General features: G+C 38.0%; 2 protein-coding genes across 2 annotated transcripts; one reads left to right on the top strand and one right to left on the bottom strand.

The window, feature by feature from the left end:
* The first annotated feature begins 240 nt into the window (after positions 1-240).
* Positions 241-10,732, top strand: LOC107793158 (uncharacterized). Its single transcript, XM_075224834.1, has 5 exons — positions 241-386; positions 534-596; positions 1,521-1,581; positions 2,174-3,634; positions 9,711-10,732. Exon 5 carries the CDS (start codon positions 9,713-9,715, stop codon positions 10,691-10,693), a length of 981 nt encoding a protein of 326 aa, XP_075080935.1. The 5' UTR covers positions 241-386; positions 534-596; positions 1,521-1,581; positions 2,174-3,634; positions 9,711-9,712; the 3' UTR covers positions 10,694-10,732.
* A 2,398-nt stretch (positions 10,733-13,130) lies between these two features.
* LOC142165748 (5-epi-aristolochene synthase-like) lies at positions 13,131-15,875 on the bottom strand. Its single transcript, XM_075224117.1, has 8 exons — positions 15,857-15,875; positions 15,611-15,771; positions 15,241-15,499; positions 14,762-15,137; positions 14,467-14,685; positions 14,186-14,324; positions 13,789-14,034; positions 13,131-13,674 (listed from the first exon to the last, which is right to left on the bottom strand). Exons 1-8 carry the CDS (start codon positions 15,873-15,875, stop codon positions 13,378-13,380), a joined length of 1,716 nt encoding a protein of 571 aa, XP_075080218.1. The 3' UTR covers positions 13,131-13,377.
* Positions 15,876-18,550: the final 2,675 nt, after the last annotated feature.

The following is an 18,550-nucleotide window of genomic DNA, read 5'->3' as shown; positions in this document are numbered from 1 at the left end:
ATATATATATATATATATATATATATATATATATATATATATATATATATATATATATATATATATATATATATATATAATTGGATATATAATTAGAAAACTATTAATAATTTTATTATTATTAATTATTAAAAGTGGGTATCTTTAATTATTAGTTTTTTTTTAAAAAAAAAAGGGGGACTTAAAGCCCAACAAAAGGGCTATTGAAAAATAAAGGCTTTAAGCCTTAGAGAAACAGAACCCACGATTCTTCAAAAAGGGTAAAGGCTTTTGCCTGCCTTAGACGAAAAACAGAACACTGAGTTCTGTTCGCTCACGAACCAGAGCACACAGGCAACGAATAAAAATCCTAGGGTTCTTCATAACTCACTTATTCTTGAACTCAGGTATGTAAAATCTCCTATTGTCAATTACCCTACAGTAGTAATATGTAAGAATTAAATAGCTAATACCCTTCTTCCTCTATATCATCAATAAATTTCATAATTAGGTGTAGTACTTTGAAATTGATTAAAATGCACTGGTTGTTGTAGAATCGATTGTTTGACTGGTGTCAATTGGACTGGGGCCTACGTATTGGCTCGAGAAGTTTTGAGGTGAGTTGATATAACCCTTTACTAAAGTGGTTTAACTCACAAAAGCACGCATACAAGGTGTTTGATGAATTGCTTAAAAGAGTTTATCTTTATTTAATTAGAGCGAGTGAGTACCCATTAATTTAGAATTGTTCTAGCAAAAGTTTAGATGATCTATTATGCTATATGTGCTTAAATTTTCAGATTTTTGTGTTGTTCTTATATGCTATTTTCATGTTGAAAATTATGAAGAAGAAAGAATCTTTGGAAATATTTTTATATGTTTATTTCATTCTTATGCCATGCTTTACATTTAAGGACACCAATATGAGCATGTACATAATGTTCTATAAATAAAAGATTTAGACTTGAAAAGTCACAAGAAGAAATTTTAGAAAGAAAAGATTTTTGGGGAGTATCCTTTATTCTAAGAAGGGGTCATCATCCAGGCCGAGGGTCCTGACCAAGGCGTTGACTTCCTGAAACTACTTGTGCCAAAGTAGGGAGCATACGAGCTAAGGGTCTCGTTGCTGAGAATTTACTTAGCTATGCTAAGGTATGATACATGAGCACTGAGAACCATGAAGCGAGTGACACCTCATGGATTGGGCCTATTCGATCAGGTTGGGATCGAACCCGTGCCGATCACACGGTGACTGAGACAGAATTAAGTCAGAATAGTTGGAACTCCCAAAGTATAAAGTGAAGTATTTTTTTTAAAGAAAGAAAAAGAAAAGAATTTGTTTTAGAATATTCATAAATTGCTATTATGCAATTATTTTTGAATTATTCTTACAAGCTTTATGTTTTACATGCATTTAGAACCTTTGCTCGTAATGTATATGTTATTAAAGTTTCTCCCCCTATTTTTGAGACTCACTGAGTACAGTGGATGGTACTGACGTTCTCTTTTGGGAACCTACGTTGGTCTGCGGTACAACGTAGGAACCAGATTTGCAGGCGAGCAGGCTACGAGTTAGGACTTTCTTCCCTTCCAGTGATATTGGTGAGCTCCGCTTTTGTTCGTGGAGTATTCTTAGAGTCATTTTCATTTAGCTATTTCTTTGTTTATTTAGAGAACTGGCAAGGAAATCTAATGTCCTGAGCAGTGCGTCAGTTTATCAGTAGAGGCTTCATAGACATAGTCATTGGGTTGAGATTCAGATGTTATTTTATAATAACTTAGCAGTAATTCAGTAGTTACTACAAATAAAACTTTGGAGTTGATTTATTTAAATATTTGAATTAATCAAAAGTATTTGTTTAGAGTATTGCTTTGTTGCATATAAAGTTTGGAGTTATAATAGGGTTGATAAGCAGAGATGGTTCGCTCGGTCATGTTTAGTGATCGAGTGCCGGTCTCGGCTTGTTCAGAAAATGGGTCGTGACAAACTTGGTATCAGAGCCAGGTTTATGGAGTCCTAGGGGTCTATGAAGCCATGTTAGTAGAGTGTTGTTTATGTGTATGAAGCGCGCCATACTTATAAACATGAGGCTACAAACATTTAGGAAAAGTCTCTTTTTTCATACTTTAGATCGTGCAATAGAGTCTACCTCTAAGAAATTATCTAATTTATTCATTTCTCCAAAACTCACAGGAATGGCTCGTACTCGCAACTCTGACACTGACACTCAGGATGCTTCTCAAGAAACCATCGCTACTATTGTGGCTCATGGTAGAACTAAGAAGGCTTCGACTCAGAGAAGGAGGGGAAAATCCGCAAAGGGAGTCCAAGTACCCCGGGTTGAACAAGAAGAAGGGGTGGAGAATGATGATCCAGTACCTCAGGATCCAGTACTGCCCCCAACAGCAGCCCCGGCTTGGGCAACTATATCTCCCGAGGTGGGTCAAATGTTTAATGTTGTCAACAGTGCTATGGAGATGTTTAAAGCCTTTATGGCCAACCAGAACGAGAGAATAGAAGAGATTCCACCTCAATCAAGTAGACAGAGCAATTCTGAATCCTCAAGAGTGAATGAATTTTTAAAGTTGAGTCCTCCAGTGTTCCATGGTTCTATAGTTGATGAAGATCCGATGTTGTGGCTGGAGGGTGTCAAGAAAGCCCTATGAGTGATGAAAGCATTTGATAATGAAGTTGTAGAGCTAGCTTCTTACCAACTTAGAGATGTGGTCGGCGCTTTGTTTGAGATGTGGGAAAAGGAAAGAGATGAAGATGATGGTCCGCCTACTTGGGAAGAATTTGAAGAGGCCTTCATGGCTAACTTTATCCCAGAAGAGGATTGGGAAGCTAAGGCTACAGAGTTCGAACAGCTCAAGCAAGGGAATAAAAGTGTGCAAGAGTACTACATGGAATTCATAAGGTTAGCTAAGCATGCTCCTCACATGGTTAAGACTGAAAAAGCAAAGATTTGCAGGTTTGTGGGCGGTTTAGCTTACCACATTAAGGACACGACATTAGCTGCAGCAGTAGGGATGGAAGCCTTCTCCTCTGTTGTGGGATTTGCCAAGCACTTAGAGAAAGACAGACAACTAAGGAGAGAAGAAAAAGAGCTTAACAAGAAAGCCCGTACAACGGGCAGGTTTAATGGTACATCCAGCGGAGGTGGAAAGGATTCCTTTAATAAGGAGTCATTAGCACCAGCTCAGTTCAGTCATCAGTCAGGTGGTGGGTCATCCTTCAGACGTACTCAGAGTAATGGAAATCAGTTTCGGCAGAATCAGAAATTTAGGACATCATCCTCACATAGCCAGAATCATGCTGAGTAACATTCACACCAGCAAAGTCTTTGTGGAACATGTAAGCGGCAACATTCAGGTCAGTGCAAGCTCGGGTTTCATGGTTGCTACCATTGTGGAGACATTGGTCATATAAAGGCCAACTGCCCAAAGTTGCGACGTAATCTTAGTGGTGGACCAACTCGTCCTTCTAGTTCCTCAGCTACTGTAGTTGCACCACCTCAGGCTCGTGGTTCTCATAATCAGATCGGGCATGGAGCAGGCAGAGGTGCAGACCGAGTTACTCAGGGAGGGGGACAACCCCGTTTGTTTGCTACACTTGATCGTCAGAGTGTAGAGGCATATTCAGAAGTTATTACAGGTATACTTTTAGTCTGCTCACATAATGCTTATGCCATAATGGATCCAGGTTCAACATTTTCATATGTGACTCCATACTTTGCAATTAACCTCGGACTAGAACCTGAACAACTTAGTGAGTCATTCCTAGTATCTACTCCAGTTGGCGAGTCAGTGAAAGTCACCAAAGTCTATAGAGGTTGTATAGTTTCAGTCCAAGGTCGCAACACCAAAGCCGATATCATAGAGTTAGAAATGGTGGATTTTGATGTGATCATAGGTATGGATTGGTTGTCTTCCTGCTATGCCATGTTAGATTGTCATGCTAAGATAGTCAGGTTCCAATTTCCAAATAAACAAGTCTTAGAGTGGAAGGGTAGTTCAGCATCTCTTGTAGGTAAGTTTATTTCTTACCTTAAGGCACAACGAATGATCGGTAAGGGGTGTCTCGCCTATTTGGCTCACATTATTAATCCAGAATCAGAACCACCAGCTCTTCAGTCAGTGCCAATTATTAGAGAATTTCCAGAAGTTTTCCCAGATGACCTTCCCGGACTTCCTCCCAAAAGAATCATAGACTTTGGCATTGATCTCATGCCAGGCACTCAGACCATATCTATACCTCCATATAGGATGGCTCCAGCAGAACTTAATGAGTTGAGAGAACAGTTGAAAGACCTTCTTGACAAGGGTTTCATCAGACCGAGTGTTTCACCGTGGGGTGCCCCGGTCCTGTTTGTAAAGAAGAAAGATGGGTCTCTCAGAATGTGTGTCGACTATCGGTAGTTGAATAAAGTTACCATTAAAAGCAAGTACCCACTGCCAAGAATTGATAATTTATTTGATCAACTTCAGGGTGCAAAGTACTTTTCAAAAATAGACTTGAGGTCGGGGTACCATCAGTTGAGAATCAGAAAAGAGGATATATCTAAAACAGCCTTTAGAACTCGCTACGGGCACTATGAATTTCTAGTGATGTCCTTCGGGTTGAAAAATGCTCCAGCTGCATTCATGGACCTCATGAATAGAGTTTTCAAGCCATTCCTGGATACCTTTATTATTGTGTTTATAGATGATATTTTGGTGTACTCTAAGAGCAAGTAAGATCATGCAGAACACCTCAGAATAGCCTTGCAGACCTTGAAGGAGAATGAGCTTTATGCCAAGTTTTCAAAATGTGAGTTCTGGTTGCAGTCAGTGGCGTTCTTAGGCCACGTGGTATCTAGTGAAAGAATAAAAGTAGACCCTCAGAAAACAGAAGAAGTCAAGAACTGGCCTAGGCCGACAACGCCAACCGAAATCAGGAGTTTCTTGGGGTTAGCTGGCTACTATAGAAGGTTTGTGGAGGGGTTTTCCTCACTTGCAGCTCCATTAACTAAGTTGACTCAGAAAGCAGTTAAGTTCCAATGGTCAGACGCTTGTGAGTAGAGTTTTCAAGAGTTAAAGAAGAGGTTGACCACTGCACCTGTGTTAACCTTGCCGACAGGTTTGGGTGGGTTCACAGTGTATTGTGATGCCTCCAGAGTGGGCCTTGGTTGTGTTCTTATGCAAACTGGAAAAGTTATTGCTTATGCTTCCAGACAGTTAAAGAATCATGAAAAAAACTACCCCACACACGACTTGGAGCTTGCAGAAATGGTGTTTGCATTAAAAATATGGTGACACTACCTTTATGCTGAGCATTCTGAAGTGTTTACAGATCACAAAGCCTCCAGTACATTTTCAAGCAAAAAGAACTAAATTTGAGGCAGAGAAGGTGGCTTGAGCTATTGAAAGATTATGGCATCAATATTCTTTATCACCCGGGCAAAGCTAATGTGGTAGCAGATGCACTTAGTAGGAAGTCAATGGTTGTCTTGGCCCATCTTGCAGTACAAAGGCGATCTTTGGGTCGAGAAATTCAAAAACTAGCAAATGATAGAATTAGATTGGATGAGACCGAAGAAGGAGATATAACTGCTTATGCCTTAGCGCAATCCTCCCTTGTTGCGCATGTTAAGGCTAAGCAAGACGAAGATCCGTACTTAGTGAAATTAAAAGAAGGAGTCAAAAGCAAAGAAATCACTGCTTTCACTTTAGGAAGTGACAGAGTTTTGAAGTTGAATGATCGGTTATGTGTGCCTGATGTAGATGGTCTTAGGAAGTCCATAATGGAGGAAGCTCACAGTTCGAGGTACTCTATCCACCCAGGTGCTACCAAAATGTATCTAGATTTGAAAGAGTTGTATTGGTGGAAAGGCATGAAGAAACAAGTAGCAGATCACGTGGCTAAATGTTTAAATTGCCAGCAAGTCAAAGACGAGAATCAGAGGCCCGGTGGCCTGGCTCAAGACATAGAGATACCACAGTGGAAGTGGGAGATGATTAATATGGATTTCGTAGTAGGTCTACCTCGCACATACCGTAAACATGATTCAATTTGGGTTATTGTAGATCGACTGACAAAGTCCGTGCATTTTCTACCAGTAAAGACGACAGACTCCGCAGAGTAGTATGCGCAATTGTACATCAAAGAAATAGTCCGACTGCATGGTACTCCATCTTCAATCATATCTGACCGAGGCCCTCAGTTTACGGCGCATTTTTGGCAGGCATTTCAGAAAAGATTAGGTACCATGGTCAATTTAAGCACCGCTTTTCATCCACAGACCGATGGCCAGGCAGAAAGGACCATTCAGACTCTCGAAGATATGTTGCGTGCGTGTGTTATAGATTTTGGAGGTAATTGGGATGATCACTTGCCACTTATAGAATTTGCTTACAATAACAGCTATCAGGCCAGCATTGGTATGGCTCCCTATGAGGCATTGTATGGGCGGAGATGTAGGTCTCTAGTGGGTTGGTTTGAACCAGCAGAGGTACCGTTGATTGGTCTAGAGTTTGTTTGTGAGGCCTTGGAAAAGGTTCAGCTAATTAGAGAAAGACTTAAAGCGGCTCAGAGTCGTCAAAAGTCTTATTCTGACAAGAGGCATCGTGAGTTAGAGTTCATGGTTGGTGATAAGGTGTTTTTGAAAGTTTCACCGATGAAAGGAGTTATGAGGTTTGGTAAGAAAGGGAAACTTAGCCCTAGATTTATCGGACCTTATGAAAGTCTAGAAAAGAAAGGAAATGTGGCTTATAAGCTAGCGCTACCCGTTGAGTTGTCCTCTGTTCATCCTGTCTTTCATGTGTCTATGCTTAGAAAGTACATTCATGATGAGTCACATATAATACCTGCTGATACTATAGAAATTAAAGAAGGCTTGACTTATGAAGAGGTACCTATAGAAATTCTCGATAGGCAAGTAAGAAAGTTGAGAACAAAAGATTTAGCATTGGTAAAAGTTTTGTGGAGTAATCATGATTCAAAAGAGGCTACATGGGAGGTCGAGAAAGATATGAGAAAGAAATATCCATATTTATTTGAGGAAAAAGGTATGCGAACCTAAGTTCGGTTTTACATTTATATTCCATTTATTAAATACAAGTTAGCAAGTGTTTATGTCCTTTCTAGATTATATTTAGTTGTCTTAGTGATTTAGTTTATGTCAGAGTATATTTAATTCATTAAAGTGATTTACTTTTGCTAAAGTGTTGTGCTTTAGATTCTTGTTAGTTATTGTGGTACCTCCTTACCGGAGTGTGAGTAATTAATTTATGAGCTGCGTATGGTGCCTATGAATGGCCTGTTATGGTATAATTGGTTGTTGTTGGTGTATTTGTGGTATTTGTGACAGGGATATTGTTGGATAGTCCAATTTACAAGGGAAACTCTGGCGAAATTTTTGAAAACTTAGGGAGTTAGCCAAAATTTTGAGTCACTTGGAAGAGTGAGTAGTGCTAAGAAAAATTTAAGAGGTTCAAGGACCTAAGGAATGATTGTTAGCTTAAGAATATGGCCCTAGCAACATTCGAGGATGAATGTTTTTAAGGAGGAAAGATTGTAACACTCCTCAAATTTATAAAAGTTTCGAGATACGCTAACTATAGAACTAAATTATTACTATATATATATATAAGTATATAATTGGATATACAATTCGAAAACTATTAATAATTTTACTATTAATAATTATTAAAAGAGGGTATCTTTAATTATTAGTTTTAAAAAAAAAGGGAAAGGGGACTTAAAGCCCAACAAAAGGGCTATTGAAAAATAAAGGCTTTAAGCCTTAGAGAAACAGAACCCACGATTCTTCAAAAAGGGTAAATGCTTTTGCCTGCCTTAGACGAAAAACAGAACACTGAGTTCTGTTCGCTCACGAACCAGAGCACACAGGCAACGAATAAAAATCCTAGGGTTCTTCATAACTCACTTATTCTTGAACTCAGGTATGTAAAATCTCCTATTGTCAATTACCCTACAGTAGTAATATGTAAGAATTAAATAGCTAATTCCCTTCTTCCTCTATATCATCAATAAATTTCATAATTAGGTGTAGTACTTTAAAATTGATTAAAATGCACTGGTTGTTGTAGAATCGATTGTTTGACTGGTGTCAATTGGACTAGGGCCTACGTATTGGCTCGAGAAGTTTTGAGGTGAGTTGATATAACCCTTTACTAAAGTGGTTTAACTCACAAAAGCACGCATACAAGATGTTTGATGAATTGCTTAAAAGAGTTTATCTTTATTTAATTAGAGCGAGTGAGTACCCATTAATTTAGAATTGTTCTAGCAAAAGTTTAGATGATATATTATGCTATAAGTGCTTAAATTTTCAGATTTTTGTGTTATTCTTATATGCTATTTTCATGTTGAAAATTATGAAGAAGAAAGAATCTTTGGAAATATATGTTTATTTTATTCTTATGCCATGCTTTACATTTAAGGACAGCAATATGAGCATTTACATAATGTTCTATAAAGAAAAGATTTAGACTTGAAAAGTCACAAGAAGAAGTTTTAGAAAGAAAAGATTTTTGGGGAGTATCATTTATTCTGAGAAGGGGTCATCGTCCAGGCCGAGGGTCCTGACCAAGGCATTGACTTCCTGAAACTACTTGTGCCAAAGTAGGGAGCATACGAGCCGAGGGTCTCGTTGCTGAGAATTTACTTAGCCATGCTAAGGTATGATACATGAGCGCTGAGAACCATGAAGCGAGTGACACCTCGTGGATTGGGCCTATTCGATCAGGTTGGGATCGAACCCGTGCCGATCACACGGTGACTGAGACAGAATTAAGTCAGGATAGTTGGAACTCCCAAAGTATAAAGTGAAGTATTTTTTTTAAAGAAAGAAAAAGAAAAGAATTTCTTTTAGAATATTCATAAATTGCTATTATGCCATTATTTTAGAATTATTCTTATAAGCTTTATGTTTTACATGCATTTAGAACCTTTGCTCGTAATGTATATGTTATTAAAGTTTCTCCCCCTATTTTTGAGACTCACTGAGTACAGTGGATGGTACTGACGTTCTCTTTTGGGAACCTACGTTGGTCTGCAGTACAACGTAGGAACCAGATATGCAGGCGGGCAGGCTACGAGTTAGGACTTTCTTCCCTTCCAGTGATATTGTTGAGCTCTGATTTTGTTCGTGGAATATTCTTAGAGTCATTTTCATTTAGCTATTTCTTTGTTTATTTAGAGAACTGGCCAGGAAATCTCATGTCCTGAGCAGTGCGTCAGTTTATCAGTAGAGGCTTCATAGACATAGTCATTGGGTTGAGATTCAGATGTTATTTTATAATAACTTAGCAGTAATTCAGTAGTTACTACGAATAAAGCTTTGGAGTTGATTTATTTAAATATTTGAATTAATCAAAAGTATTTGTTTAGAGTATTGCTTTGTTGCATATAAAGTTTGGAGTTATAATAGGGTTGATAAGTAGAGATGGTTCGCTCGGTCATATTTAGTGATGGAGTGCCGGTCTCTGCTTGTTCAGAAAATGGGTCGTGACAAACTTGGTATCAGAGCCAGGTTTATGGAGTCCTAGGGGTCTATGAAGCCGTGTTAGTAGAGTTTTGTTTATGTGTATGAAGCGTGCCATACTTATAAATATGACGCTACAAACATTTAGGAAAAGTCTCTTCTTCTTTTTTCATACTTTAGATCGTGCAATAGAGTCTACCTCTAAGAAATTATCTAATTTATTCATTTCTCCAAAACTCGCAGGAATGGCTCGTACTCGCAACTCTGACACCGACACTCAGGATGCTTCTCAAGAAACCATCGCTACTATTGTGGCTCAAGGTAGAACTAAGAAGGCTTCGACTCAGAAAAGGAGGGGAAAATCCGCAAAGGGAGTCCAAGTACCCCGGGTTGAACAAGAAGAAGGGGTGGAGCATGATGATCCAGTACCTCAGGATCCAGTACTTCCCCCAAAAGTAGCCCCGGCTCAAGCAACTATATATCCCGAGGTGGGTCAGATGTTTAATGTTGTCAACAGTGCTATGGAGATGTTTATAGCCTTTATGGCCAACCAGAACGAGAGAAGAGATGAGAATCCACCTCAATCAAATAGACAGAGCAATTCTGAGTCCTCAAGAGTGAATGAATTTTTGAAGTTGAGTCCTCGAGTGTTCCATGGTTCTATAGTTGATGAAGATCCGATGTTGTGGCTGGAGGGTGTCAAGAAAGCCCTCCGAGTGATGAAAGCATTTGATGATGAAGCTATAGAGCTAGTTGCTTACCATCTTAGAGATGTGGTCGGCGCTTGGTTTGAGATGTGGGAAAAGGAAAGAGATGAAGATGATGGTCCGCCTACTTGGGAAGAATTTGAAGAGGCCTTCATGGCTAACTTTATCCCAGAAGATGATAGGGAAGCTAAGGCTACAGAGTTCGAACAGCTCAAGCAAGGGAATAAAAGTGTGCAAGAGTACTACATGGAATTCATAAGGTTAGCTAAGCATGCTCCTCACATGGTTAAGACTGAAAAAGCAAAGATTCGCAGGTTTGTGGGCGGTTTAGCTTACCACATTAAGGATACGACATCAGCTGCAGCAGTAGGGATGGAAGCCTTCTCCTCTGTTGTGGGATTTGCCAAGCACTTAGAGAAAGACAGACAACTAAGGAGAGAAGCCGACTCACACAATATCAACACATTGATTGACAATCCTCCCTTATTCCACCGTAACAATATCAACAATCATAAATAAATATATATTGCGGTGTGCAACCGGATCCCATCATATAACAAAGTCAGTATCATAATTTACCCGTACTTCATTCTATCAATCCACCCTTATTTCACATGTTGCGGGATGCAACCTGATCCCATCATTGAAATACAAATTAACTCTTATTTCACCATATCAATCCGCCCTTATTTCACCTGTTGCGGCGTGCAACCCGATCCCACCATATCTTTATCAAATATTCAATGAGTCCAATCAAATCAATAACTCAAATCACGAGAACCTCTACAATTGACGGATATGAAGCTAAATTAGAAAAGAAGCCTTGTACCAACTTGGGAATTCACATATGTAATATTACACGGCAAGACAAGTCCGGTAAATGACAATTAAAAGGTGCAGGTAAGTTAATTAAGGCAAATAGTAGCGAGTCATGAAAGCATGGAATGGTCTAATATTTTTAATACGAGAAACAATTATTAACAAGTAGAAAATAAATCATGGGAGGCATTTAAAGTATATGACAGTTAAGGCATGGAAGGAAATAATTAAGGAAAAGCGAAAAATCCGGGAAACAAGTAATTCGGTGGTGTATAAGCACTCGTTACCTCGAATATACGCCGCAACACATAAATTTCACACAGCACATAGTCCGAGGGTTGCTAATTTCCTCAAATCAAGGTTAAACTCAACACTTACCTCGCTCCAAAACCGACTCAAACCTCAACCATGGCTTTCCCTTTCGAATAAGCCTCCGAACCAATCAAATCTAGTAATTGATAATCAAATGATTCAAAATAAGCCTTAGGATCTACCCACGAATGAAAGGGGTTCAATTTAGGTCATTATTGAAAAGTCAATCCAAAATTAACTTCTGGGCTCGCTTGGTCCAAACACGAAATTCGGACCAAAACCCGATTATCCATTCACCCCCGAGCCCAGTTATGTAATTTATTTCTAAATCCGACGTCAATTTGCGGTCTAAATTCCAATTTTACAAAAATCCCTAATTCTATCCAATTCCCCAATTTCTAACACGAAAATCCTAGATTTTAGGTTGAAATTTTATGAAATGCAACGGGAAATGGAAAGAAAGTAGGTTAGAATCACTTACCAATGAATTGATCGCCTCTAAGGGTTTGAAAATTTTATGAAAGAAGAGTTTTTGAAAAAATCGCTTCTAAGGTTTCTAGGGTTGATAATTTGAAAGAATGAGGAAAATCCCGTCTAACTCAACTTTTGACCAGGCGCAGGTGTCACAATTGCAACCTAGGGTTCGCAATTGCGAACCCTGCAAATACGAAAAATACTTCGCAAATGCAAAGTCTTCACATTCATGTTGCCTTCGCAAATGTGAACCTGAGGGGATCACAAATGCGACCCCAGATCTCGCAAATGCGAAAGCCAAAACCCCAGCCCCTGCTCGCAAATGCTATATTTCCTTCGCAAATGCGAGGCTCGCATTTGTGAGCCAGACCTTGCAATTGCAAAGTCTGTAGCAGACACCATAAGCACAAGGTCTTTAGCTATGATTCTAAGTCCAATACCCTCCGTAGCCTATCCGAAACTCACCCGAGCCCCCTGGGCTCCAAACCAAATATGAACACAAGTCCAAAAACATCATACAAACTCACTCGTGCGATCAAATTGCCAAAATAACAGCTAAAACTACGAATCAGACACCAAATCAAATGAAATTTTTAGTGAAACTTAAGAATTTCTATTTTTACAACCGGAAGTCCGAATCACGTCAAACCAACTCCGTTGTACACCAAATTTTTCAGACAGGTCATAAATATAGTAATGAACATATTACCAAGCTCCAGAATCAAAATACCGGCCCGGTAATAGTAAAGTCAAACCTAGATCAAATTTTTAAACAATTAAACTTCAAATTTTCGACAAAATGCAACAACTCAAGCTAGGGACCTCCGAATTCGATTCCGGGCAATACGCACAGGTCTCAAATCACGATATGGACTCACCGGGACCGTCAAAATATGAATCCGAGTCCATTTTCTCAAAACGTTGACCGAAGTCAACTCAAATGCACTTTTAGTAAGCGGTGTTTGAAGTGTAAATAAGTGAAAGGTTATTGCAGACCTCGTGTAAAAGAAAGTGGTTGCGAACAGTCAGAACAGCTTCAGCCCAAAATTAGTAAACACTTTCTTGCGAACCTCATGTAAAAGAAAAAGAAAAAAATAGCGGAAAAAAAAGATACAAGTCCCTTCATTCCCTCCAGCATATATACACGGAATTAAAAGAGTATTTAAGACTGATTAGTGGTTTATTTTCAAGAGGAAGATCAGTGATGGCATTCACGGGATAACATAAATACCAAAATAGCTATTGTATGCCAACACATAGCGCATATTTCAGATTTTTGCATACACATGTGCTACAAGGACAAACAAAAGTGCCAACAACCAATCTTTTTGACAAAAAATACAAAAGCAAGGACGAGGAAAAGGCTCAGATTACTTGTTATATAAAAGGATCTCTCAACAATATAATGCAAGTGGATTCATAACACTTGTAGATTATTTCTTACAAGGATCTTAAGGAGGTCCTAGTTAGGAAGTGTACTGCACAACCGTAACTCCCTAACAGCTTAATATACAATTGAATTAAATTAAAACAAATATAAAACTACTTTCTCAACAAAGAATGAATGAAGTTTCCTTAAGATGAGCACAATTGGCAGCTCAAATTTCGATGGAGTCCACAAGTAGGGCGATAATGTGAGGTTTTAAGACTTTCTCCGGATGAGTATATCCATCTAGATTGTGTATATATGTAACCTCAACTATACGAGCAAGATTGAGAATAGGAGTTAAAAACTCTACAGATACAGGAGTTGGCCTAAGAAGTCCTTCATTAAGATCCTTCCATGCTTTCTCAGCCATTTTCTGGAATTTATCCATTGCCTCTTTTGTTGCTACACCATAGTCTCTCATGCAACACTCAATTCCTGTTGCAATTTGCCCCCTGCTTTTCTCAACCTGGAAAGGCACATAGATAAGGGATTAACTTTTATATTGCCTCAATTATCGTAGCAACACTTTTTTTGTCTATATCTCATATAATTGTATAATTTCTTGAGATACAATTCATACCTCGTATGTGGCTGTGTCATCAATAACTCGGCATATTATCACACTAGCTTCAAGGATTTTAGGGTTCTTTGACAACCACTCAAAATCATGCTCTGTAGCAGACTTTATACCCAAATATGATGTTGTCGCAAGGTAGTAATATGTTGTAGTTGCCAGTGCATTGCTTAGATATTCAGAAACAGGTGGCATATATCCTTCAATAAACCATGTTGACTCGACATTATAATTTCTTACTACTTCTTTCATCTGTGAATATAAAACATAGATGTTCAAGTGTTAAAATTCTGATTCAAGTATATCAAGTTTCTGATCACTAAAAGACGTACACAAGGTAAAACAAAGTGAGAAATGGATTAACGAGAAAATGTATTTCGATAGTTAAGTTGCTCAAACTTACTCTTTCTATTGCATGGCAGACAATATGAGATCTTCCAGCACTAGACAATTCCTTTTCATAATCCTTGTAAAGATCTAGAATAGCTTTATAACTGATTTTCATGTAATCAGGAAGCCGATCAATTTCGTTGATATCCCATCTGTAGGATGACAATAAATTAAGGTGAACTCATGCTTTTTGAAAGAGCTAGCGCGCAACTATAATGAGTAGAAGTTATCGTCTTAATCTTTTCACGCCGACAATTCACTATCAAGGATTAAGTGAGTTGATGAAGTTCATACCTTTGTATGGCATCTGTGTATGCCTCAAGTTCTTTAACTGTACCATAAGCATCAAAGGTGTCATCGACAATGGAAATCATTGATATGGTCTTAACGAGCATGACGCGAGCTTGAGAGTATTGAGGCTCAAAATAAACTCCTAATGCCCAAAAGTAGCATTCAACTACTCGATCCCTAGCATATGGAAGTGTTGTTACGAAATCCAAATCTTTCCACCACCTGCAGCATAACAAATTAACATAAGTACTTGAGATATGATCAATCAAAAAGGGTTCATCGTTTTTATTTATCGCACCTTGATACTTCAGCAAGTTCTTGTTTGTGCAACATCTGGAGCATGTTGTAATCCAATTTGGAAAATCGAAGTAACACAGTATTTTTTGATTGTTCCTTCTCATAGATTGATGAGATGAAGAATCGGGTCTCGACTCTAGGAACGCCCTTGTGCAAACATTGCTCAAGGGCATGTGTCACTTGCTCCCTAAGTGGAGATATCAAATGTAGAGCTGCAGATTCAAGATGGATAGTGGAGAAAGCAAGTGCGTCTTCTAAGATATCGTCAGCATGAGTCCTTACATGTGAAGCTTCATACAAGTTTAATAATCCTAAGACATCACTAGCAAGAGACTCCTTGAATTTGCCATTTTCATCTTGGAATTTGCTGAAAATTTCTGGTATTTCAAGAAAGAAAGCTCAAGATTAATTAACCTTCTTGCAACAAATGGGTAATAATTTTAACAACAATATTAAAGGTGTGCTTCATGATGAGCTTACCCGGAGAGATGTTGAAACCATGTTGCCTGAGCAATCGAAATTGAAGCGCAGAAGTGCACAAATCATTGCAGTTTGAGTTTTGGTTATAAATTTGATCCAAAATCTCATCAATTTCTTTCTCAAAGTGGTAGGATATGCCAAGGCGTTCAATAATGTCAATCAAGTTCAATGTGTCAGCCAATTTTCTTCCGGTTGTTAACAACATACTCCTTGTCTGTTCCTTCAATGGTTCAATCTCTTGAGCATACTTTTCAGCAACCTATTTATAATGTATTTTAAAAAACGAAATTAGAAAAAATAATGTTGTTCAATAAACATAAAGAAGAAATTAGCCATGCTTGCCTATATATAAAGAAAATTAGTAATTTACCTCATTGTCAATGGAGAATGAAAGGAACTGATCACCCCAGAGACTAGGGGAGAAGTCGGCCACGGGACGAACAATCTCTTCTTCATAATTAATATTTTTATTGTAAATGGAAGAAAAGAGAGAAGTATATATATAGTGGTGAGAAAAGCGCAGCCAATTCTCTAATTAATATTTTTATTGTAAATACAATTTAATCATTTCCTCGCTGCCTTACTTGACTTTATACTGGCTAGCTAGTCAACCAACCAGCAGTCTTTTGATTCATTGTTGGCGTCTGGGGTCTGTTGATCCAGATTTCCTAATTATTTAAAGTCTAAATTTTTTTTTGGTTAAGTGGATAGTATTATTTAAAGAAGTTAATTAGCCTGTAGCATCGCTCGCTACCGAATCGGAATTACTATTAGAAGCCGAAATTTTCCTTGCAAAAGTAATTCCTACAATATATTTGTCTACCCTATTTTGTTTGCAAACACCTAAGGAACTACCAAATACTAATGCGATCAAAATTCTAAGTATTACTTTAATTTGTTCATAAGACCTTATGTCAGTGTTGCGACATAAATTTCAACTTTTAATGCAGAGTCTATCTTTCAGCTTTATCTAGAGGCAATTGTAATAGGTACTCAGAGTATTCAAGTTAGAGTTAACTTGATGTTGTCGCAATAGTTAGAGGTTGTGTGGTACAACGGGATTAGAGTTAGTCCTAGGTTTACAAAAGAGTTTTTGTTATTGTAATTTTTGGCACAGTGATTTTAGTGGAGAGTTTGGAAAAATCCTACTTGAAAGTAGGTCGTGGTTTTTTCACCTTTTGAGCCAGGTGTTTTCCACGTAAAATACTTGTGTTCTTTACTTTCCACATTTACTATTTCTGCAATAGTAGGTTAAGGAACACTAAAAGAACCAAGTCCTTCCATAATCAGTTTAATCGAAAACAATTGGTCACCACACAAATCACCCCCCCTCTTGTGTGGTATTGAAGTATAAAACATCAATAACTTAGGAATTGTTCGAGCTTGTATTCTTGGTGATAATAAACAGTTGTAGCTAAACCTTAGTTCTCTGTGGGATTCAACTCCGGACTCTTAGACCGAATTATATTTGCAGCAATCGTTTATCCTTTTTAGGACTAGAGTTGGGCGCGATCAAATTTTGGCATTATTGCCGGGGAACTAGTGGTGTAGCTGTAGCTGTAAATATTGCTTGGTGTTAAATTTGAACTTTTATTTTGTTTTATTTGTATTTTTTTTAATTCTTGATTTGAGAGACATGGAATCTTGGGAATTATGTGAGTTCTGATGTTAGTAATACTACTTTTGATCCTTCTTATGCATATTGTGGAGGAAACCAAACATGGCAAAATTATCAAAATATTTTCGAGAGTGAGTTATGGGCACTAACTCAATCTTATGTGTGGAATGTATGTGATATGTTTGGTAGTCAATATGGTTACTTTTATGGTTGTATTATATTAATTATCCTCCCCTCATCCCTTATTATGATGGTTCTACTTTTACTTGTGAAGTTAATAGGAACAAAGAACTTGTGGATGCTGATCTAAAAGAGATCAAGTATATGCTAAGGTGTCTTGTGGAACAAAATAATAACACTCAATTACGGGTACAAAGGCAAGAGGAAACTATTCACAACTTGAAGGCTCAAGTGAGTCAAATGGTAGAGCTTTGAATGTTCCAAAAGTCAATATAGTGGATAGAAGCTGAAAACAATATGAATTAGAGTCAGCAGTTAACACTCTGGTGGAGGAGGTTAGAGTAGAATACCAACAACCTAGCCAACTAGAACTTGAGGATTCCGATGTTGAAGACGTGATACTTGAGTCAGCCAAGGATAGTAAAGATACAAATTTTGTTGATTCTAGTGTCACTAATATTGAGGATGTTGAAAGTCCTGGAGTGCACATTGGTCCTCACTCCAAGCATTTTTTCACATTGTGTTTCGATGATGATATGAAAATAGAGTTATCCGAACCAATTGAGGAATCAACGAAAGAGGAACAAGGTCCCTACATTCTGGAACTTTCCATGAGAGAAAGACAGGATTACGTACCTCATCTAAAGACAAAGAAGTATAGAATAGTACAGTGGTTATTTGGGACAACAAGATTTATTCCACTACCCCTGGTGAATAAATGCGAACTTGAAGCCAAATTAGGGGTCCAATTTATAAGCTCGAGGTGGAGGCAAACAGTGGTTCACGTCGTACCACGACGTTAAATTAAACCCTTGTTGGGAGGCAATCCAACTTTACCGCTTTCTTTTATTTCTAGTCTTTTTTTTTTGTATTATTTTTATAGTGTCATTTTTTATTTTTTAGGAGCATGGGAACCAAAAGCTATTGAAAGGATGACACAACAAGCTAGATGGTTAGAACTAAGTGTGGGTGCCCGCACAAGGGTCATGTCTGGGAGAAGTCTGAGTACTCACTGAGCTGCTAATGTTTCGGCCTTTGGCCTACTAGGGAGTTTCTTTTACCCTCTTGTATTTTTGGGTGTGCATTGGGGACAATGCACAATTTTAAGTGTGTGGTGAAGAGACTGTTTGTGTGATTTTCTATGCTATTTTAGTTGTATAATTTTATGTGTTATTAAAATAATAAAAATAAATATAAAAATAATAATTATCTAGAAATAATCCCTCTTGGGCTTTCTTATGGCCACGGTTCTTTTCCAATGGATGACTCTTTGAACCGCGTAGTAGTTTTTTTTTGTAGGTAGAATTTTTAAAAGGTTTTGGACTTTTCCCTACGATTGACTTCCTAGACAGTTTTCTTGAGGGTTTAAAGTCTAAAGAAAAATACAAAAAGATTTTAGTTTTTTTCAACTGATAATGGAATTGGAAGAACTTGAGTATCTATGCCTTTTGACATGTTTTATGTTGGGGCTTAGAGGTAGAGCATTTGTGTTGCGTATCTTCTTCTTGATTA

The sequence above is a fragment of the Nicotiana tabacum genome, chromosome 11 (genome assembly GCF_000715075.1).
Source record: "Nicotiana tabacum cultivar K326 chromosome 11, ASM71507v2, whole genome shotgun sequence".
NCBI lineage: Eukaryota > Viridiplantae > Streptophyta > Magnoliopsida > Solanales > Solanaceae > Nicotiana > Nicotiana tabacum.
The sequence above is the reverse complement of the archived record's forward strand: the minus strand, read 5'-3'. Positions and strand labels throughout refer to the sequence as shown.